The sequence below is a fragment of the Acomys minous genome (genome assembly GCF_964271855.1).
Source record: "Acomys minous genome assembly, chromosome: 3".
NCBI classification, from domain to species: domain Eukaryota; kingdom Metazoa; phylum Chordata; class Mammalia; order Rodentia; family Muridae; genus Acomys; species Acomys minous.
This window is the reverse complement of record NC_140485.1, coordinates 54,722,264-54,745,638: the sequence shown is the minus strand read 5'-3', so window position 1 is coordinate 54,745,638 and position 23,375 is coordinate 54,722,264. Positions and strand designations below refer to the sequence as shown.

The 23,375-nt window shown below is 50.2% G+C and overlaps 1 protein-coding gene across 1 annotated transcript; it reads left to right on the top strand.

The window, feature by feature from the left end:
- The first annotated feature begins 212 nt into the window (after positions 1-212).
- Positions 213-23,375, top strand: ARHGAP1 (Rho GTPase activating protein 1). Its single transcript, XM_084776704.1, has 13 exons — positions 213-338; positions 3,852-4,023; positions 4,239-4,334; positions 12,864-12,951; positions 18,256-18,387; positions 18,551-18,637; positions 18,777-18,875; positions 19,217-19,324; positions 19,408-19,484; positions 19,692-19,769; positions 21,280-21,408; positions 21,601-21,704; positions 21,813-23,375. Exons 2-13 carry the CDS (start codon positions 3,891-3,893, stop codon positions 21,999-22,001), a joined length of 1,320 nt encoding a protein of 439 aa, XP_084632830.1. The 5' UTR covers positions 213-338; positions 3,852-3,890; the 3' UTR covers positions 22,002-23,375.

Genomic DNA, 23,375 nt, shown 5'->3' with positions numbered 1-23,375 from the left:
AGAACGATACGAACTTCGGATTTCAGAAGCCTGCTAAGTTTCTAGTTTATGGAAGGCGGAACCAATATGTCCAACCCACCCACTTTGGGTAGCGAAAAGACGGACAGTTCTGCCGTCTAGCCTTACACGCTGTCATATTGGCAGGTGACTGCCGGAAGTGGGCGGAACTCCATGAAAGCCATGTTTGGACCGGGCAGCAAGCCGGAAGTAGGTGGAAGATATGGCGGAAGTGGCTGGGGAGCTGGGGGCCCCCTAAGGGGGCGGTTCCCATTCCACCTCGGAGCCGGATGTTTGCCGAGCTTTGACAGGCGTGGCAGAAGGAGCTTTGCCTGAGCGCGGTGAGCTGCGGGCGCGGGGTCTCTCTGGGTGTGGTGGTGAGGGTTGCGTGTTGTGATGGGGAAGGAGCTGCCCTAGTCATTTTATGGGATTGGGTTGGAAAGGCTAAAATCTGAGGCAGTGGCTCCGGGGTGGAACTGGGCTTGAGGGCCTTGGTCTTTCTGCTGCCGGATTTTGTCCTACTTTGGCCCCTGCAAGGAGAAGACAGCCACTTTCTCTGACTTCTTCCTGCCTTCTCCAAGGCATAGGCCAAGCCAGTGAAAACCTGTGGGAGGGAGAATTCTCCCTGATCGGATCTGGCAAAACACTGAGATCGAGAAATTAGGGGGACCTGATCCACTTTGCCGTTTGATAGGCCATGCTTTCATCTCTCTTTCTTGTGAACTGTAATACACTCAATCTGTTGTTTGTTTTTTGACTCTATGCAAACATGATTATAGTTTAGAGCTTCTGTCGTGTAGGATTTGTGTTTTTCCGGAGTCATAAAATAGTTTGATTCCAACACCAGCAAATACTATGACAAATACTTGTTATCTTTGTTTTGCCCTGAGATTAGAAGAGGCTGCTCTTTTGTGGCGCCTGTTTCAAGCCTGTGAACTTTGTGACTGACAGTCACTTGAGAGTGAGCGGTTGACTTTGACCAAGAGACCACCTCATGCTTGTACTTGTGGATTCAAATCCTGCCTCTGGGTTCTGTGACCTTTAGCAATTTGCTCATTTACACCCCTTCCCCCATTTTGCTGAAATGGTAAAATTGTTTTGGTTTTGTTTGGTTCTTTTGAGACAGTGCTTCTCTGTGTAGTCTTGGCCATCCTAGACTTGCTCTGTAGGCCAGGCTGGCCTCAGACTCACAGGGGTCCACCTACCTCTATCTCCCAGCAGGACCAAGTGGGATTAAAGATGTAGGCCACCATACCTGGCTGTGAAATGGTTTTGATAGCATACACTATACTAGTAGTGCAGATGTGATGTGAATTTGCGCTCAGCTCATGGTACTATATAGGCCCTCCACAAATGTTGAGTTTCCTTCTCTACTTAGGAAAATCATTCATTCATTCATTCATTCAACTAATGACAGGAGTGTCTACTATGTGCCAGGCGTTATTCTGAATAAGTTGCTTTGCTTTCCTGTTTGGGAAAGGGAATCAAAGGCCCTGTGTTTGCAAGCAAAGTGCTCTACTTTACTATGGACTTAGCCCTTGAAACAGGTTTTTTTAACAGTAATTCTTGGAGGGTTTATGAAGTCTTTAAAAGTGCATGCAGAAATTCACCAGTCTGGTTTGTGTGTGTGTAAAAGTCCACAAGTATCAGAATTTCAGAGAGGTTCTCTATTTTGCAAAAGTCAAAGCCTTTACCTGAGGTGATTTCAAACGCTGTGGAAAGGTTTGCCTGCCGAGGATGGAGTACTAATCTGAGGAGGGGGGAGCTGCAGAGCGGAGCAGGACTCACAGGTGGCTGGCATATTTCTTTTCTGACATTTTGTGTTAGACTTTCCCTTCACAGGCTTCCTTCATCCACTCACTGAACAGCAGATAACCATCAGAGAAGGCAATAGAAGCAGGCGGGAGCGGCCAGGGCGCAGGGCACCACCATGTTTACTTTGCTAGTAAAGGATGTTATGTGGGAGACCTGGCAGTAGAGGCACTCCCTGGGAAGAGGTGGGGTGCAAGTGTCTCCCTCTTCCTCCCTCACACATAGCTCAGCTCTAGATGCTACTTTTAATCCTGTTTGCTTCTGAACAGTGGGAGTTACATCACTGGGAGGAGCCTTTGCTTCTGTAGATAAGGAAACGTAAGGCTGTTCCCCGGATCGTTGCAGTTCTTAGCTTAGACAGGATTCTAGCCCACTTTCCGTGAACTTGTCTCTACGCTTTTCCTATCATACAAGGTATTTACTGTGTAAAAGAGATTTCTCATGGATAGCTTGGGGGTGGGGGGTGGGGGTCAAGGGGCTCCTGAAACCTGGGCAGTAGTAGGGTTGGAGAGACGGCTCAGGCAGGAGGACGTTGCTGGCATCTGTCTTTTAAGGAGCCAGTGGTTCTCAGCCTTCCTAATGCTGTGATCCTTTAATCCTCGTGTTGTGGTGTCCCCCAACCATAACATTACCTTTGTTGCTACTTCATTAATTACTGTTAGTAACTGTAATGTTTTCCAATGGTCTTAGGTGACCCCTGTGAAAGGGTTGTTTGAGCCCCGCACCGAAAAGGGTTGCAACCCACAGGTTGAGAACCTCTGATGATCCTTCGGATAGCATCCCTATAACTTCTTGGTAGAATAGGGGGGAGTAAGTAGGTGGGTCAGTAAATTCCTCAGGGTTGGAGCTTGACGGGTTGGAGGACAGGATGAAGAGCGAATGAAGATCTGGGCTCTGGGCAAAGGTAGATAGGACTGACCCCGAGAAATGCGCTCCCAAATGAGACAGGGTTGTCCTTTGTGTTCCTAGGGAGAAACCTGTATTTTGGTGGCCAGCAGAAATAGAGGATCAGGCCAAGGGGCAGGAAAGAGAAAGAGCAAGGAAGAAAGGGGCTTTGGTCTTTGGCTTTGAAAGCTTGAAACAGTTTTCCCTCTGACTCAGTATGTTGCCTTGGTAACAAGGCAGTTGTTGCTTAGGCCCTTGGAGCTGGTTCACTATTTAGAGCCCTAGGCTGTGTGTAATGTGTGCAGGAGGGGAGGCTGTCACCATCCTGCGAGCCCACAGTGTGGCTCTCACGTGGCAGCTCTTCTCCTCTTCCAGCCCCCCCAGGCCCTTTCCGAGCTCTTCTTATCTGCCCTGCTGATTCTCTGACCATATATGTCATTTCTTTCTGGCGGCAGGAATGCAGCCTCTTCTTTGGGGTTGGGCAAATGGGTTGGATTAAAACCTCTGCCCTCACCCATCTGGTGAGCTCAAGGGAAGTGGTTTCTCATGCGGCCCAGGGCAGAAAGTGCCACCTCCTTTGGCCAGGTCCTAGGCCTGCCTTCCGTAGTGACCCTTCCCTCCCTGACAGCTCTTCAGAGCCTTGCCTCTGCTCTAGACGTTAGGAGCAGCCTCTTTCCCCTCTGCCCTCTAATCCTTAAGGTAATCTGTTGACCTGCCACAGTGAAACTACTATCTGGAGCCCCTACAGGCTTAGAGGGCCTCAGAGCGTTAGGGATCTGCGAGGGATCTGCTGGCATTGGCAGATGGATTCCACGCCCTGGTATTGGTCCTTGTCCAGGTAAACCCAGCTGAGGAGATGCCTTGGCAGCTGGGCTGGGTTACTTGGTCAGTTGGGTGATAGGCAGTGAGGGACCTGGCACAGCCCTTCCTGCCCAGCTGAGGAGCTGAAGGGAGGTGCTGAGCTGTGCCATCCACTGCCCCAGCTGCCTCTTCTGGCAACATGCTGGTGAACTCTTGGCAGGATGAGGACTGTTGAGGAACAGGGACAAGGATGCCAGAAAAGAGGAAAGAAAGGGACGGCAGGGTTTCCTGTAAGAATTGCACAAGTGAAAAGGAAGGCCCACTGACCCATCACCTTCCCTCCTCTCCCTCCCCAGGTTTCTTGTCCTGTTCTTCTGGAGGGAACAGACTTAGCCATGGATCCCCTCTCAGAACTACAAGATGACTTGACCTTGGATGATACCAGCCAAGCTCTGAACCAGCTGAAGCTGGCCTCCATTGATGAGAAGAACTGGCCTTCTGATGAAATGCCGGACTTCCCCAAGTCAGGTGGGTGGCAGAGCGTCTCAGACAGCTGTAGATACCACGGAGAGAGACTCCTTCCTGCTGGAGGGGCCTGTATGGGGTAAGGTTGGGGCAAGGAGACCAACCCTAGGGTCTGGCTAGGGACCCAAGTCTCACTGGGGGCAGGCCAAAGAGGCTGAGTCATGGGGAAGGTGCCAGGCCAGCCCCTAGGGTGACTCTGCCTTTGCTGTGTTTCTCAGATGACTCCAAAAGCAGTTCTCCGGAACCTGTCACGCACTTGAAATGGGATGACCCTTACTACGATATTGCCCGGCACCAGATAGTGGAAGTAGCAGGTAAGCATGCCTGTGCTGTACCTTTTTCCTCCTGCTCTGTGCTCCTGGCTTCTCTGCCACCAAGAACGAGCACATTTTGTGCCTAGCCTGGTCTGTTCTTATGAAACCTTCCCTTATGAGCATGGACTGGTTTTGACTGGCGTGCACCTGCCACTGCTTCCTGACCAATGGTCTTGTTGTCTCCCACTGCAGCCATAATGTGCGAGGCATCGGAGCCTAATAGCTTTGAGTTAGAAAGCTGAGTGTGCTCTCTAGCTCTGCTCTCTGAACTCTTTCCTTGCATTGTTGTCAAGAGGACTGCAGCGTGGCCTGCAGGTCAGGACATGCCGGGAGCCAGAACATAGTTGGCCCTGAATAAGTGGCCTTCCCTGTTCCTTCACACCCTCTCTTCCCTTCCCGTGGCCTGATGTTTACTTTCCCCTCATCAGTCCCTGGAGCCGGGGATGATGTCAGCTCTTCCCCCCACCACCCCACCACCCCCGAGACAGGGTTTCTCTGGGTAGCATTGGCTGTCCTGGACTCACTTTGTAGACCAGGCTGGCCTTGAATTCACAGCGATCTGTCTGCCTCTGCCTCCTGAGTGCTGGGATTAAAGGCGTGCTCCACCACACCTGGCTATAATGTCAGCTCTTCCAGGGGCGTGGGAGTGGGCAGAGCCACCAGGCTCCCTGAAACAGCAGTTTGTAGAGGATGTGCTGTCCCATTGAGAAAAGTTGATGCCTCAAGGCAGTTTGGGTTTCTGCCTCTTACTCATAAGGCAAGCCCTGGAATAGACATGAAGCAGGTAGTGAGTCTCAGAGAGCTGTTTCTTGCTGTCAGGGCTAGAAGAAGCCATGATGTCTAAGGCATTTCCTTCAGGCCTATGTTTCTGATGATTACCTTGGTCTGGGTTGGGCCCCTTGAATGCTCCCTCTCACCACTGCAGAGCCTGAGTGAGGTGTTGGGGTGTCTAATATCTACCCCAATAGATAGCCTCCCGACTCAGGTCATTTACAAGACAGCAGGTGGAGGATGCTCCTCCTACTTCTGTGGGTGTCCCTTTGTCTTGCAGCAACTTTTTTATTTTGGTTTTTTGAGACAAGGTTTCTCTGTGCAGCCTTGGCTGTCCTGGACTCCCTTTGTAGACCAGGCTGGCTTCGAACTCATAGCGATCTGCCTGCCTCTGCCTCCCGAGTGCTGGGATTAAAGGCGTGCGCCACCACGCACGGCTCTTGCAGCAATTTTTTTGTTTTTCCAGAATGTGGTGAGCCTGAAGGGGCCCAGCCAGGTAGGTGTCAGCTCTAGCGGTCTGCGCTTGGCCTCTCCTAGCTGTGGCCTCTGGGTCTATGAATCAGAGAGCGCTCTTGGTGGAGGCTGGTGGGACCAGCTTAATTGCAGTCCCATTCTAGGGATTTGGGAGCTTGTGGTGGCTTTGGATGCCGGAACTAGTAGAGTTTATGAGAGACATGGTGAGGTGGAGGCACTGTGGCGAGACACCTAGAACCCAGGAAGCTTCTGATACAGACAAGGCCTGGCCAGCCCACTACTGTGGGGACCCTTGGTGGCAGTAATCTGTATACCCGCCCTGCTGGTGAGGCTTGTGTGAACAGCCAGTGGTGATGTCTCTGGCTGTAGAATTCCAAGAAAGAGTCCATGTGAATGAGAGAGTAGGTGGCCATCATGGACCACAGTCAAGTTTGACTTGGTCCCAGTCGGGTCTTTCAGTTCTGTTCTGGTAACTGTGGACTCTCCAGAAAGGAGGCAAAGAAACCATTATTTGTAACATTTTTCGGATTCTATAACAGCTGGTTTCAGGCTTTCAACATATTGTCAACTGGCTGGCAAAATTCCTAACAATTAAGAAATTTAATTGCCTGGAGAGATGGCTCAGCAGATAAGAGCACTCTGCTCTTCCAGAGGTCCTGAGTTCAATTCCCAGTGACCACATGGTGGCTCACAACCACCTGTAATGAGATCTGATGCCCCCTTCTGGTGTGCAGGAATACATGCAGGCAGAACACTATATAAATCTTTTTAAAGAAAGAAAAAAGAAATTTAAACTGGGTGTGGTGGCACACGCCTTTAATCCTATCACTGGAGAGGCAGAGGCAGGTGGATTGCTGTGAGTTCAAAGCTATCCTGGTCTACAAAGTGAGTCCAGGACAGCCAAGGCTAATACAGAGACCTTGTCTCGAAAAAACAAAAACAAAAACAAAAAAGGAAATTTAACAAATGTCCAAGCTCTCTTAGCATACTATTGGCATTCTCAGTACTAGCCCTACCTTAGATGTCCTTGGCTTGTCCTGCGGGTTGTGGTCAGCAATACCCAGAAAGCCTGCTAGAGGAGCTGTCTGTTGCTAACACCCATGCGGTCCTGAGAGAGCCCCTGATTGGTATCTGGGGAATGCTGAGGCCTGGCACTCAGGTTTTTCTTACTACAACCCTCATCGTCAGGCCCTCCCCCCATCCCCCCACCACCACACCCAACCCCACCACCACCACCCGCCACACCCTAGAGATACCACAGCTCCCAGCTCCGCCTCTCTCTTAAGGTCCCCTCTGAGAGCAGGTAAGAGAGTTCCCGTGTGCTTTGTGTAGCAGCCTCCCTCCTTGCTTGTGGATGTAGTGATGGAACTCCCACTTCCAGGAAGTCAGAGGACGGGCCCTGGGCCCTAGTGCTGTTGGCCCTCATCCCATCTTAGCCCCCCAGCTCCTGATTCTTATCCTGGAGCCCTTGCTGTCCTGGTCTTTTCAGTGTGCGTTACTAGATCAGCCTCACAGTCCACAGGGAGGACTCTGTGAAGAGCACATGCTTGCACTCCCTAGAAGCTTATATCCTAACACTGGGAAATACTTCAGTCGTAGAGCTTTCAGCTATTATATGCAAGGCTCTTGGGGTCCAGCCTCAGTGTTGAGAAGAATAAAACAAAACAAAACAAAAAGAGCCCTACAGTCCAGTGAAATAGTCTAATAGGTCTTAAAACTACTCATAAGCCTCTTTGACCCCTCTAGGGACACCAGGATGTAAATTATTTTCTCTAGAGAAAATGCATGTGTCTTTGAAATAGATTGTAGAATATAGTTTCCTTTCTCTTTTTTTTTTTTTTTTTTTTTTTTTTTTTTTTTTTTTTGATGAGCCAGTGAGTTTATTAGGGTTACTCACAAAGGCATGGCTGGAGGGTTTCTACCCCCATGTCTGTGGCCAGCTGAGAGGCCACATGCTCCTGGAGAACAGCATGCTCCTGGCCCGCTGCCGTCAGCTCTCGTGGACACTTACATTCCAGCGCTCTCAGACCCTCTGCCTTGGCTCAGTCCTCAACTCTTCCAGCCAGTGAGGGGTGCCTTATTCCTGGGGTAGGAGCCGCGGAGAATGGCTGCAGTGTGCCCTGCCTCCCGCTTCAGCCTCCACCTGCATTCCAGCCATGCCTCCTGCTGAGATGGACAGAGGCAGGTGATGCTCCCTTTCTTTGCAGGCTTATGGCAGGAGTCCCAGAATTTCTGACTTCAGATTGTGTGGCCGGGCTGCCATTCTGTGTCTCTGCCCCTCTGTACTGCCTTTCCTTTCCCTGAATGAGCCAATGAGAAGTCAATGAGGGCAGGGCAGGAGCTGGGCTCCGAGCCACCAGCAGCTGGCCCACAGAAAGCCTAGCAGTCAGAGTCCAGACGGCTGCTGGCACCCAGGCCTTCAAAGCAGACCTGCCTCCTTCCAGGTGGGGTGGGCACATACCTCCAACACGTACTGAATCCTGTTACTCGGTAGGCAGGGGGGCGGGGGCTACAGTTTTAGGCCAGCCTAAGTTCCTTATGGACCGTGCCTTGTTCCCTTCTGTAACCTTTTGTTTTGTTTTTTCAAGACAGCATTTCTCTGTGTAGTCCTGGCTTCCTGGACTCACTTTGTAGACCAGGCTGGCCTCAAACTCCTTGATCTGCCTGCTTCTGCCTCCCGAGTGCTGGGATTCAAGGTGTGCGCCACCATGCCCGGCTTTTCTTTCTTTCTTTCTTTCTTTTTTTTTTTTTTTTTTAATATTTTATTTAGTTTTAATCTATGTGCATTGGTGTGAAAGTGTCAGATCTTGGAGTTACAGACAGTTATGAGCTGCCATGTGGGTGCTGGGAATTGAACCCGGGTCCTTTCAAAGAGCAGGCAGTGCTCTTAACCACTGAGCCATCTCTCCAGCCCCTCTTTTTTTTTTTAAAGACAGGGTTTCTCTGTGTATCCCTAGCTGCCCTGGAACTTGCTCTATAGACCAGGCTGGTGTCAAACTCACAGAGCTCCACCTGCCTCTGCCTCCCAAATGCTGGAATTAAAGATATGTGCCATCACCACCTGGCCTGAAAGCCAAATCTCAAAAACAAAACAAACAAGCACTGTAATCCCAGCACTGGGGAGGCAGAAGCAGAGGCAGGAGGATCACTGTGAGTTCGAGGCCAGCCTGGTCTACAAAGCAGGGCCAGGACAGCCAAAATAACAGACAGAGAAACCCTGTCTCAAAAAACAAACCCAAACCAACCAACCAAACAAGCCAAAACGTATTGCTAATGCAGCTGTATGCTAAGGATTCTGTCAGGAAAAATTCCTTCTCCAGCTCTGGGAATCTCACTGCCTAACACATGTAACCATCAAATTTCATTCAGAAATGAAACCACATGCCTTGTGACCTGCGTCTTTGTGAAGGCTACCAACACTCACTACCTATGATGGGATCTTAACTGTGTTACTCAGCCTGACCTTGACTCTCCCACCTCAGCCTTCTAAGCAGCTGGAACCATAGGTGCCTGCCACCACACATCACACAAACACCACACTTAGTGAGTGCCTGACAGGAGCGGGCTGACATAAGCAAGTCAAAGTCAGGAAGCAGAGTCTGTGTCTTCAGGCTGCTCATGAGGAAATGGAGCATGAGTTACACAGGAAACTAAAAACCAGTGGCAGAGATGGACAGCCATTACTGCCGGGAGCTAGGGGAAGAGCAGCTCACCTGTGTGGGGGAAGGTGGAGGCAGCTGTGTGCATGTTGAGTCTCCCAGGTCCATAGTGGCCAGTTTGGAACAGAACTGTTTGGAGAAAGGTCTGGCTGATAAAAGCAACAAACATCCCATCAGGCTAGGCTTCCAGAGCGTCTGTGATAGGTGTGCTTGGTGCAGCCCGAGGGGTGAGGCCAAGGCTTGGAGTCCTGTGAGCCATTGTAAGCATTTTTTTTTTTAAGGTAGGATGTCATGAAGCCTAGTCTAGCCTAGCCTTGAACTTGCTATGTAGCCAATCTGTGCTTTGAATGCTTGATTGTCCTGCCCCCACCCCCTAGGGCTAGGAATACAGTCTAAGACCTCCATCGGATTTGCTCTCTCTGCCAGCTAAAGAATTAGAAGGCAGGAAGAATCCTGAGCACAGCAGGTGGCTGTGGAGAAACCTCGGATGCTGCAGACAGTGGCCGAACATGTGCAGCAGACACAGCAAGGAACAGACCCTCTGCAGCAGAGGGGACACTGGAAAGCTGAAACTTCCAGTCTCTTCTCCAGACCTGGGGTTCTTAAGTCTCTGAAGAGTTTTCCTCCCCTAATGTGGGTTTGGTCAGTTTGAGGCAGATGGCATGGTTGATTGGCCCATAGCTGTTAGGTACCCGGTCCTGAGCAGGTCTTGAACTTGTGGAGCCAGTCCATCCACAGATCTCCCGCTGATGGGAGATGAAAGCCTACAGGGCCTTCAGGGTTTTGTTTTGTTTTGTTTTGAAACAGGGTCTCTCTGTGTAGCCTTGGCTATCCTGGACTTGCTTTGTAGACCAGGCTGGCCTCAAACTCACAGAGATCCGCCTGCCTCTACGTCTCGAGCACTGGGCTTGAAGGCATGCGCCACCATGCCTGGTAATTTGTTTGTTTTTTTAAAGATCTAATTTTTTTATGTATACATTGCTCTATCTACGTCTGCAGACGAGAAGAGGCATCAGATCCCAGTATAGATGGTTGTGAGCCACCATGTGGGCGCTGGGAATGGAACCCAGGACCTCTGGAAGAGCAGACAGTGCTGTTGAGCACTGAGCCATCTCTCCAGCCCCAACGGCTTCAGTTTTAAGCTGCCAGGCTTTTATCCCAAGTCAGGAGGGTGAGGAGGAAGCTGGCTGTCCTGAAAACGTGCCACCTCTACTACCGAGCCATTGAGGACCCTAAGCCTAACTTGGAGGAGGATTTCATTTTGGGCAACAGCATGTGTCTTAAGAGCTTTCTGGCTTTGTGACAGCCAGAGGCCAGACCATCACAGTGAGTGTTTGGGACAAATACCTCTGAGAGAAAACACCTATGAGCTACATGTCTTCAAAATACCTTTAATGGAAAAGATAAGATTTTTAGAAATGTTCAGAGCTCAGTCAGAGTCAAGTGTGCTCAGCCACCCAAGTAGTGAAGTCAGAAAGTGTTTGCGGGCAGGTTTTGCTATCACCAGGGTGGCTGACCCACTCTCCAGCAGCCAGGCCACTTTCCTCTGCAGCTTCAGGAGGTTTTGCAGGTCCTCACTGCTCAGTACTCAGTGCTTGTCTGGTTGGCAAGAAAGTGTAGACCTTGGATATATTTTTGGTGAAAGTGAGGGCCTTTTTTTGGGGGGAGACAAAATCTTGCTATTGTAGCCCAGGTTGGTCTTGACTTTGCCACCTTCCTGCCTCAGGCTCCCACGATGGGATCAGCAGCAGTTAGGCGTGGTGGCACACACCTTTAATCCCAGCTCTCAGGAGGCAGAGGCAGGAGGATCTCTGTGTGGTCAAAGTCAGCCTGGTCTACAAAGTGTGTCCAGGACAGTCAAGGTGACACAGAGAAACCCTGTTTTGAAAAAACCAAAAAAATTTAAAAAAAAAATTTTTTTAAAGTACTGATCTATGGCACAAAATATGTGACTCTTGAAAATATGCTAAGTGAGAGCAGCCTGTCACAAAAGAGCAGCTAGTGCATGATTTCTGTGAGTCTATGACAGTGGTTCTCAACCTGTGGGTCTCGGCTTATTAGATGTTCTGCATATTGGATATTTACATCACGAGTCATAATAGCAGCAACACTACAGTTATGAAGTAGCAACGAAACTCATTTTCTGGTTGGCGGTCAGCACAACATTCAAGGGTGGCAGCATTAGGAGGGCTGGGAACCACTGTTCCAACAGTCAGGAAGCAATGAGTAGCCTTCCAGGTGCTGGGCAGAGGGGAGAAGGGGGCACTGCTAGAGGTGCAGGGCTTGGTTTGTGTCGGGATACTAAAAGTGTTCTGACAGGCTGGCATGATGGCTCAGTGGGCTAAGGCACTTGCTACCAAGCCTGAGGACCTGAGTTTGATCCCAGGAGCCACATGGTGGAAGGAGAAGAGTGATTCCTCAAAGTGTTCTATGCAGGAATATATATGTATATTACCGACCCCCCACCCCCGACAGAAGTATCTTGTACTTCAGGCTAGCCTCATATTTACCTAAGTGTAGCTAAGGCTAGCTTTGAGCTTCTGATCTTCCTGTGTCCATCTCTGAGAGCTGGGATTACAGATGTCACTATGACTACTGGTTTATTTGGCACCAGGGGTCAAACCCAGGGCCTTGTGCAGGCTAAGCTAAGCAGGCATCTACCAGCTGAGTTGCAGGTCTGTATTTATCTACTGATGAACATATGTTGTCTCCACAGGCATTGCTTTGTCAACATGATTTTACTTAGATATTAAAACGAGGTCTCACTATGTGGCCCTTAATATCTTGGAACTTGCTCTGTAGACCAGGCTGGCCTCAAACTTACAGTTTTCCTGTCTCTGCCTCCTGAGGGCTAGGATTAAAGGTGCTCACCACTCTACGAGCCAAGTGATTTTATTATTACTGTTTTCTTTTCTTCCTTCCTTCCTTCTTTCTTTCTTCTTTTGAGACTAGATCTCATGTAGCCTAGGCTGGCCTTGAACCTATTAAGTAGCCTTGAACTCCTGATCCTTCTGACTCTACCTCCAAAATATGGGTTTACAAGTGTGTGTCACCATGACTGTGTTAAAAAGCAAGGTTAGCCTGGTCTACAGAGTTCTAGGGCAGCCAAGGCTATTACACAGAGAAACCCTGTCTCGAGGAAAAAAAAGAAAGAAAGAAAAGAAAAGAGAAAGCAAGGTTAACATGTCGAAGTCTGCTGGGCGTGGTGGTGCACAACTTTAATCTCAACACTTGGGAGGCAGAGGCAGGTGGATCTCTGTGAGTTCGAGGCCAGCCTGGTCTACAAAGCAAGCCCTGGACAGCCAAGACTACACAGAGAAACCCTGTTAAAAAAAAACAAAAACAAAAACAAATGTCAAGAGGGAAAACTTGGGAAGACCGGGAAGTGAGTGTGCTTGGGGTTCATGATATAAAATTCACAAACAATCAATAAAAATATCTTGGGGAAAAAAAGAGCAGGGTTAAAATGGGGGCTAAAAGGGGGACTGTCATGAAAGCAGCTGTACCCACCATGGCCTTGCGTAATGGACATGGGTTGCTCAAGCCTCTGCACTCACCGGCAGAGGCCTCACCACCACTCTGGTTCATCTTTCACCTATCGTACCCCATCTTTCTCCACTCGTAGGTGATGATAAGTATGGGCGGAAGATCATTGTATTTAGTGCCTGTCGAATGCCCCCTAGCCACCAGCTGGACCACAGCAAGCTCTTGGGGTGAGTGCCTGGCGGGAGCAGGGTGGGGCCTGTCCAGATCCGTAGTAGCCTGGAACCATTTTCCTTCTTCTCCTCTTCACCCTGGGCACCAGGTCACCTTCCTTTCTGTCACCTCTCATCCCATAAGGCAGCTGTTTTGTTTTTTTTTTTTATATGGAGACAAGCACTACCCAAGGGGCTAGGCCTAACTTCTAGTCCTAGAGACTGTGACCGTGGCAAGTGTCTCTGAGCCTTATTTTCTCATCATTCAAAGAAGATGATGAAGCATGTGTTCTCTCTCCTGAAGGAGTGAGGTCATGCACCAGAAAGTACTCCTGAAAAGTAAATCCTACCAAGAAGGGGGAGGAAGTCCCCCTCAGTTACAGTCATAGGGGAGGGGAGTAAGGGGAAAATGGGAGGGAGGGAGGGAGGAATGGGAGGATAGAAGGGATCGGATAACCATTGAGATGTAACAAGAATAAATTAATTTTTAAAAATTACAAAAAAAGTAAATCCTGTCCAAATATGGGTAGCTATGGTATTTCTGATGCAATGGTGATTCTTTTTTTTTTTTAATTTATTTTATTTTATTTATTGCATATGAGTGCTTTACAGAGGAAGGCACCAGATCTCATAGATGGTTGTGAGTCACCATGTGGTTGCTGGGAATTGAACTCAGGACCTTTTGAAGAGCAGGTGGCGCTCTTAACCACTGAGCCATCTCTCCAGCCCCGCAATGGTGATTCTTAATCATTTCCATTTATAATCATAATTAACATTATCTTTTTAATGCCAAGTTTGGTGTCAGTGGTTTCTGTACCTGTTGGGCTTCCGCTTACCAAATGTGTATGTTAGAAGTCTCTCCTAGCACAAGTCCAGAGGCTGATTATCTTAGTGCTGTGAAGAGACACCAAGGCAAGGCAACTCCTATAAAAGAAAGCATTTAGTTAGGGGCTTGCTCTTAGTTTCAGAGGCCTAGTCTGTCGTCATTATAGTGGGGAATACGGCCACAGGCAGGCAGTCATGGTGCTGTGCTGGAGAAGTAGCTGAGAGCTACAGGTGGCAGATAGGCAGACAGACAGACACACACACACACACATACACCACACACACATACACACACACTCATGGCAGACAAACAGACACACATACACCACACACACATATACACACACTACACACACACTCATGGCAGACAAACAGACACACATACACCACACACACATATACACACACTGCACACACACTCATGGCAGACAAACAGACACACATACACCACACACACATATACACACACTGCACACACACTCATGGCAGACAAACAGACACACATACACCACACACATATACACACACTGCACACACACTCATGGCAGACAAACAGACACACATACACCACACACACATATACACACACTGCACACACACTCATGGCAGACAAACAGACACACATACACCACACACACATATACACACACTGCACACACACTCATGGCAGACAAACAGACACACATACACACACACACACCGCACATACATACATTACACGTACCACTCACACATACACACCACACACCCCAGCCCACTCCCTTCCCCCCATACATTCTGCCTGTCATAGCTCCTGCTGAGACCAGACTTGGTTTCCACTGCCCACCTTCTGTCTGTCCTGTGTTCAGCCAGACTTCATCAGACTTGGTTTTTCTGCTCAAAGCTTGGAATCTGAAGACCAGTTACACCTGGGCTTTTTCTTTTAACTAGTTATGTGCTTGGAGGGAAGTCTTTCTGAGTTCTGTATAAATGATAATTGTGTCTTTCTCACAGAGTTGTTGTAATAATGAAATTCCATCATATATGTTTTTAGAGTATTACAATTTTGAGAAGTTAAAAATATGTAAGTAGTTATTCAGGAAAACCAACAACTATAAAATTACAAAGTCACACAGACCTGTCATGCAGAAGGAACACCACTGTATTTGACTATATTCATTTTGTTTTGGGTTTTTTCTCTGTGTTTAGTTTTATGTCTTATATAATTCTCTCATCTTCTGGGTATAAAACATTCTTCAAAGATGTTCAAAGATGTATAAAAACATGTTAATTACACCAAGGTAGGAAAGATGTTTTCTTCAAGGCTGCCAAATACAAATAGCTAAAACACTATGAATGTAACATTTATATAATTCCTGATTGTTTAGTGGTTTTCGTGCTATAGGTAGTTTATTGATTATATGTGTAATAATATAAATGTATACGTAAAAAAATAAAAAAGATGACTGGGCATAGTGGTGCATGCATTTGATCCCAGCACTCAGGAGGCAGAGATGGGTGGATTGCTGTGAGTTTGAGGCCAGCCTGGTCTACAGAGGGAGCTCCAGGACAGCCAAGGCTAACACAGAGAGACCCTGCCTCGGGGAAAAAAAGGATTTAATTAAAAAAATGAAATAATAAAACCTACCAGAAAGCCACAGGGGGGAGATATATTATTTAGCTAGGTGTGGTGGCACACGCCTTTAATCACAGCACCTGGGAAGCAGAGGCAGGTGGATCTCTGAGCTTAAGGCCAGCCTGGTCTACAGAGTGAATTCCAGGACAGCCAGGGCTACACTGAGACTGAGAAACCCTGTCTTCAAAAAGAAAATAAACCAAAACAACAACAAACAAACAAACAAACCCAGGCACAGTGGAACACGCTTATAATCCCAGCACTCGGGAGGCAGAGGCAGGTGCATCTCTGTGAGTTCGAGGCCAGCCTGGTCTACAAAGTGAGTCCAGGACAGCCAAGGCTACACAGAGAAACCCTGTCTCAAAGAACCAAAAACAAAACAAAACAAAAGCAAAAGCAACCAAAAACCTCCATGTTACTTAGCAGAGCATAATGGCGCATGCCTTTAATCCCAGCATTTGGGAAGCAAAAGCAGGTGGATCTCTTTTGAGTTCCAGGCCAGACTGTGTTATACAATGAAATCCTGTTTTTCCTTCTACCCTCCCCCCCCAAAAAACACCCTACATAAAGCATGTTATTTACATATAATATGCAAATAGAGAAGTAAGCAAATTTGTACTATTTTTCATTAAAGACGGCTCTCATTTTGTTGCCTAGCTGACCATAAGCATCCAGGCTTACGTGACCCTTTTGGCTCAGCCTCTTAAGTGTCTGGGACTACATACACACAACACTGCACCAGTTTCTGTGAACTTGAGGATGCATGTCTTCAGTCCCAGCACTTGGGAAGCTTATGAAGGAGGGTTTTGAGTTCCAGGCTGGCCTGGGCTACAGAGTGGGACCTTGTTTCAAGAAACCTAAAAACAAGCCGGTGTGGTGGCGCACACCTTTAATCCCAGTACTCGGGGAAACAGAGAAAGGCGGATCACTGTGAGTTTGAGGCCAGCCTGTTCTACAAAGTGAGGCTACACAGAGAGACCCTGTCTCAGAAAAGAAAGGGAAAGAAAGAAAGAAAGAAAGAAAGAAAGAAAGAAAGAAAGAAAGCTAAATACAAAACAAAACAGAAACTCCACACCTCTCAGTGCTCCCCTCCCCTCCAGTTTGCTCTTCCAGTGTCTGCCTCGGGGATGACCACTGTTCTGACGCCTGACTTCACAGATTAATCCTGTCTCTAGAAGCATCCTGTGAGATAGTCTATTTATAGATGTCCCATGATTTCTTCAGCTAGTCTCTTGATACTGGATAATTTGCTGGCTGCTCAGTCGTTGGTTTTTTTCCATCATAAAACTCTGGAATGAACAGTTTCCTACAAGAATGTTTCTGCTCCTCTTTGTTTTCTTAGGAAATATTCCTGAACATACTTTCACATGGTCAGGGAGTGTGAGCACTGCCCAGCTTCTGATAGGCACCCTTTTATTGCACTCCAAAGGTCTTTGCATGCATCCATAAATGAGGGTGTCTATTTCACTCTCATCTTTGCTATTTTCCTAATTGCAAAATGCTATCTTTTTTATGTGACAGCCCTTTGTAAACTAGAAAGTGCTCGGTGTGGAAGTGTGGATAAGGGCTAAATTAGTCTCTGGTTAATACTGATGGGAATCTGTGATAACTTAGCACTAACCTATGCCCTGCCTGCCTGGGCTGGTTCAGCTCTGCACCCTGGGGACTAGTCAGTAGGTTGCTGTCTGTAGGTCAGGTCATTCGTCTCAGCACTTAGTCAAGTGACGGGGCACTCCCTCAGACATTTCCTCCTCTTGGATGTGTCTAGGATTTGGCCTGCCCAACCTGGAGTGGCGTCCCAGGGTGGCGCCCCTACCAGAGCCAAGGAACTCATTGTCCCTCTTCTAAGAGGTCCAACCGGGCCTCCCCTCCCTCTCCCTAGTGTTCATTACTTCCAAACTTTCCAGTGTGTGTGTGTGTGTGTGTGTGTGTGTGTGTGTGAGCATAGGGGACCTGAGGAGTATGGCTTTGTGGTCCATTATGAGCCTAGGGACTGGAACAGTTGACATTCTGGCCTTCCTGATGTCTTCACAGACACAATGTTTTACAAACTGTACCACAGATCACATAAAAAGGGCATGGCTGGTCCAAGGTCTAGAATGCCGCTTTGGAGTTGGACACTTCACCACTAGGCCTCACCACAAGCTGAAACCTTGGCTAAGCTCTTGACCCCTGCTGATTGCCTTCGTTAGTAAGATGGGTTTAGCTTTAGCCTCAGTTATGAGGGAAGAATGAGGTAATGTATTGGAAGTACTTGGCAGACACTAAAAACTTTTTACCAATAGCAGTAACTGTCCTTGTAACTGACTCCATGAGATCCTGTGAAGACTGTGTCAAACCCTTTTAACTGCAGTTGCACAGCCCAGCTTGGAGCTCAGGTCTCCTGGCTGCTGCTGCTCAAAATGAGAGCTGTTAGCATACTTACCTCTCCACTAGGCCCAGCCTCTACCCTCTGCCGCCTTCCAGGAAAATGGCTATGAGTTACGTAGCCAAACGACAGCAGGGTCGGTCTATGGAGAAGGAAACCGTGACACAAGTTCTGGTTTCTATAGTAACAGGGCCCACACCTGTTGTTCAGAGGACAGGTCTGAACAGGGCTTTGTTTGGTTGTTTGGTTTTGGTTTTTTTCTAGAGAGTGTCTATGTAGCTTTGGCAGTCCTGGACTCATTTTTGTAGACCAGGCTGGCCTCGAACCCACAGCGATCCACCTGCCTCTGCCTCCAGAGTGCCAGGATTAAAGGTGTGTGCTACCAGGCACAGCTTGAACAGGGCTTTTTATGTGTTTCTGGGGCTGGGTGTTTAGCCTGTGGCTCTCACACATGCTAGGTAATTAATTACTCTTCCACTGAGCCGCAGCCCCAGCCCTTGCTTTTCTTTTGAAGGTACTTGAAACACACACTGGACCAGTATGTGGAGAGTGACTACACACTTCTGTACCTGCACCATGGCCTGACCAGTGACAACAAGCCCTCCCTCAGCTGGCTACGGGATGCCTACCGGGAGTTTGACCGCAAGTGGGTTGGGATACAGGGGTGGCCTCCAGAGCCTAGGGTGGCTGGCTCTGGGCCTGGCTAGTTCTTCTCTTGGTCAGGAGCTTATTTCCTGTCATTGGAGGCAGGGCCCCCAACAGCCTTGGCCCTTACCCCATCATTTGCAAGCTTCCCACTTGGCCTGCAGGTACAAGAAGAACATCAAAGCGCTGTACATCGTGCACCCAACCATGTTCATCAAAACCCTGCTTATCCTCTTCAAGCCCCTCATCAGGTGAGCGGGCCACAGGTGGGCCAGGGGGCTCATGCCCTCCTCACACAGGGTGGCCAGCCTGGGGTGATGCCTATCTGCAGGGAGAGCCAGGGCTTGTCATGGGGCCCTGCCTGACCCAGATGCTTCCCTTCTCCTCCAGTTTCAAGTTTGGGCGGAAGATCTTCTACGTGAATTACCTGAGTGAGCTGAGTGAGCACGTGAAGCTGGAGCAGTTGGGGATCCCTCGCCAAGTGCTCAAGTGAGACAGCTGGCCGCCCATAGGCTGGGTGTGCCCGTGGACGCCCGGGCTCAGTATGTGGGGGGTGTTGTTTGGGAGGCAGAGTAACCTGGAGAACCCAGGGAAACTGAAGGAAGACAGTGTCAAAATCCAGAGTCAGCTCAAACCCTATTTCACTCAGAAGCTACTGACTGAATCTCTTTAAAGTAGTTGTTTACACTTGTTTACTGTTACACCACATGGGGCTGTTCAGAGGACATTAAACAGTCCATGTAAAACCACACAGTAAAGACTTGATAAACTTGGCTGTGAGACTACAGAGCCAGATAGAGGGCCTGACCCTTGTTGCATCTCTGCCATAGGTATGACGACTTCCTCAAATCCACACAGAAGAGCCCTGCAACGGCTCCCAAGCCCATGCCGCCACGCCCGCCCCTGCCAAATCAGCAGTTTGGGGTCTCATTGCAGCAGTGAGTATGCTCAGGCAGGCAGGTCTGGGGCTGCTGGGGCCAGAGGAGCATGGTGAGTCCAGCTCACACCTTTGCTCCCACAGCCTCCAAGAGAAGTACCCAGCCCAGGAGCCCATTCCTGTTGTGCTCAGGGAGACAGTTGCCTACTTGCAGGCTCACGGTGAGTGCCATACAGCCCAAGGCCCCTGACCTTCCAAGCCACCCTGTCCCCCAGCTGCCCTTGAGAACCTGGGCAGGGCATAGAAAAGCTCACTCCCAATGACCCTTCTTACTCCCAATGACCCTTCTTGGAATTCCAAGACTAATGGGGCAGGGATGTGATCCATCACCCAGAGCTCGGAGACTCACCAGGCCCCTTGTTTCCCAGCTCTCACCACTGAGGGCATCTTCCGGAGGTCTGCCAACACCCAGGTTGTACGGGAAGTGCAGCAGAAATACAACATGGGTGAGTGGACCAGATCCTAGAGTTGGTCCAGACTGTGCACACATTGGTGTGTGTGTGTGTGTGTGTGTGTGTGTGTGTGTGTGTGTGTGTGTGTGAGTGTGTGTGTGTTTGAGAAGGTGGGGCATGTTGTGATTGTGAGGGGCTGTAAGCAAGGTCCCAGATTCATTTCTTGCCAGAAGTTCCCATGTCCTTTGGTATGAGCACATAGGCCCTCCTTCTGCCTGGCAAGGAGTAATTGTCATGTGTGCCAGTGCCCTCACGCTCTCCGGGTGGTCTGAGCCTATGTCCCCTGTGTGCCAGTGCCCTCATGCTCTCCGGGTGGTCTGAGCCTATGTCCCCTGTGTGCCAGTGCCCTCACGCTCTCCGGGTGGTCTGAGCCTATGTCCCCTGTGTGCCAGTGCCCTCATGCTCTCCGGGTGGTCTGAGCCTATGTCCCCTGTGTGCCAGTGCCCTCACGCTCTCCGGGTGGTCTGAGCCTATGTCCCCTGTGTGCCAGTGCCCTCACGCTCTCCGGGTGGTCTGAGCCTATGTCCCCTGTGTGCCAGTGCCCTCATGCTCTCCGGGTGGTCTGAGCCTATGTCCCCTGTGTGCCAGTGCCCTCATGCTCTCCGGGTGGTCTGAGCCTATGTCCCCTGTGTGCCAGTGCCCTCATGCTCTCCGGGTGGTCTGAGCCTATGTCCCCTGTGTGCCAGTGCCCTCATGCTCTCCGGGTGGTCTGAGCCGATGTCCCCTGTGTGCCAGTGCCCTCATGCTCTCCGGGTGGTCTGAGCCTATATCCCCTGTGTGCCAGTGCCCTCATGCTCTCCGGGTGGTCTGAGCCTATATCCCCTGTGTGCCAGTGCCCTCATGCTCTCCGGGTGGTCTGAGCCTATGTCCCCTGTGTGCCAGTGCCCTCACGCTCTCCGGGTGGTCTGAGCCTATGTCCCCTGTGTGCCAGTGCCCTCATGCTCTCCGGGTGGTCTGAGCCGATGTCCCCTGTGTGCCAGTGCCCTCATGCTCTCCGGGTGGTCTGAGCCTATATCCCCTGTGTGCCAGTGCCCTCATGCTCTCCGGGTGGTCTGAGCCTATATCCCCTGTGTGCCAGTGCCCTCATGCTCTCCGGGTGGTCTGAGCCTATATCCCCTGTGTGCCAGTGCCCTCACGCTCTCCGGGTGGTCTGAGCCGATGTCCCCTGTGTGCCAGTGCCCTCACGCTCTCCGGGTGGTCTGAGCCGATGTCCCCTGTGTGCCAGTGCCCTCACGCTCTCCGGGTGGTCTGAGCCGATGTCCCCTGTGTGCCAGTGCCCTCACGCTCTCCGGGTGGTCTGAGCCGATGTCCCCTGTGTGCCAGTGCCCTCACGCTCTCCGGGTGGTCTGAGCCGATGTCCCCTGTTACAGAAGAGAAGAGGAGCTGTAGTTGGGGGGATCCTGGGAAAGGGCAGCTTGTGCAGTGGACAAGGACAGAGGCCATGGGGCCTGCTGGCCTCTGGCTTGGCCTAATGCTGTCTCCATCTTTGCTCCCTCTCATGAAGGGCTGCCGGTGGACTTTGACCAGTACAATGACCTGCATTTGCCAGCAGTCATCCTCAAGACCTTCCTTCGGGAGCTTCCTGAACCCTTGCTAACCTTTGACCTCTACCCCCACGTTGTGGGCTTCCTAAGTGAGTTCTTTTTTCTCTCCAGCCATGCAAATCCTCCGGAACTGAGCTCTTGTTGTGTGTATGTGTATGTCCGTGTATGTGTATGTCTGTGTGTGCAGAAACAGCTCCCAGGAAGCTCAGTAGGGGTTCCCCAGTAGCCCTAGATCAGGGTGTTCAGGGCTAGCCCTGTAACGGAGCCTCCACTCCTCACAGATATTGATGAAAACCAGAGAGTAGAGATGACACAGCAGGTTCTCCGAACTCTGCCAGAGGAAAACTACCAGGTGCTTCGTTTCCTGACTGCCTTCCTGGTGCAGGTGAGACTTAACCTTGGCCTCCACTGCTCGCCTGATGAGGGCGAGGAGGCACTGTCACTATGCGCTGGCTGTGGTTGCTCCTGCGGTAACCCCCATTTCCTTCCCCAGGTATCTGCCCACTGTGACCAGAACAAGATGACCAACACCAACCTAGCTGTAGTCTTCGGTCCTAACCTGCTGTGGGCCAAAGATGCTGCCATCACACTCAAGGCCATTAACCCCATCAACACCTTCACTAAATTCCTCTTGGATCATCAAGGGGAGTTGTTCCCCAGCATAGACGCCCAGGGGGTCTGAGCTCAGCCCCCACCTCCAGCCCCTTCTCTGGCAGCCCCAGCTGGACTTGTCATCCTGCCATTAACCTTATTGGAATCCGGGGCTTCTGTTAGGAAGGGGCCCTGAAGCCCAGGAGTGGAAGTTGGAACCCATTAACTGGGCAGCCCCTCCTCTCCCTCTGTCCAGCTCACATCACGGCCCTGGAGGCCTCTGTTACCGGGACATTTTCTCTGCCTTACACCTCTCACTGCCTCTCTGGTTGCTGGGCTTTCCTGAACTGGGCTTGGCTCTTCTAGGATAGAGCCCCAGTAAACCCTTTCCTTTTCCCTGCTGGTTTCCCTGGCAACTGTAGAAGACTAAATTACTACCGGCTGCGCTGGTAGCTGGGGCTGGTCCTCTCCTTTGGATTACTAGGAAGTAAGTGTTGGCCTGAGAGCAAGTTCCCTGTGCCTGCCCTCCCTACTAATAGGGATGACAAGACCAGCTTGTCCCTTCTGCCTCCTGAGTCTCTTCCTTCCCAAGTGGTACTGCCCCGAGAGTGTCCTATTTCCCCATTTCTGCCACACTTGGCATCTTGGATAATAAGACGCAGAATCTGAGCGTCTGTTGAAATAGTCTTGTCCACTCCCAGTGTCCGGTAGGATCAGCGACCGCAGTCCCGGGCCTCCATGCCTTCCTTCCCTTCTTTAGCCAATGGCTATGATGGGTCTTTGTGGAGTGCAGTCACTCTGTTCCCTGTTCTGGCCAGAAATTCCAGTGCCTCAGGAACCAAGGTGGCTCTCACCCCTGCCTGGTGGCTCCTGGAGGGCCAGCAGCTCAGAAGGCCTAAGAGGGGCGGAGGTTTACTAATGGCTCACCGCGGCCAGGGAGGGTTCTAGCAACTCCCTTAGGGGAGTACGGTGGCCGTGGCCCTGTTGTCCTTCATAATCTGAGCCCAGTGGTGCCTGGTAGCTTTTAGTCAACTCCTAACGAAGGCTTGTGACCCTCCTAAAGTGTGTTCCCTAGCGACAGGGAAGTACCTGCAGTGACCCTGCCCTACAGATGTGGCCAGGCATGGCAGCTCCAGAGATGGTACTAGGTACTGGGGGATCTGCACTGAACATCTTGCAGATGAGGCTGGGCCTGACCAATTCTGTGTCGGGGCCTCTGTACCTCACATGCTGCTGCTGTCAGCCCCTGGCCTGGCCCAGTGTGGGCCCTCTGCCTCACTCCACTTACTGAGGAGCAGTTGGGCCCTCTCTTGTCTTTCTCCTGTCCTGCCCCTGCCTGTCAGTCGGTAGCTGGGGGCGCTCTTACTGTGAATCCAGTGTTCACATTTACCGTGATTTCTTTGACACCAATCATGTATTTCACTGTTTGCACATTTTGTATTTCAATTAAAATGTAAATGAAAAA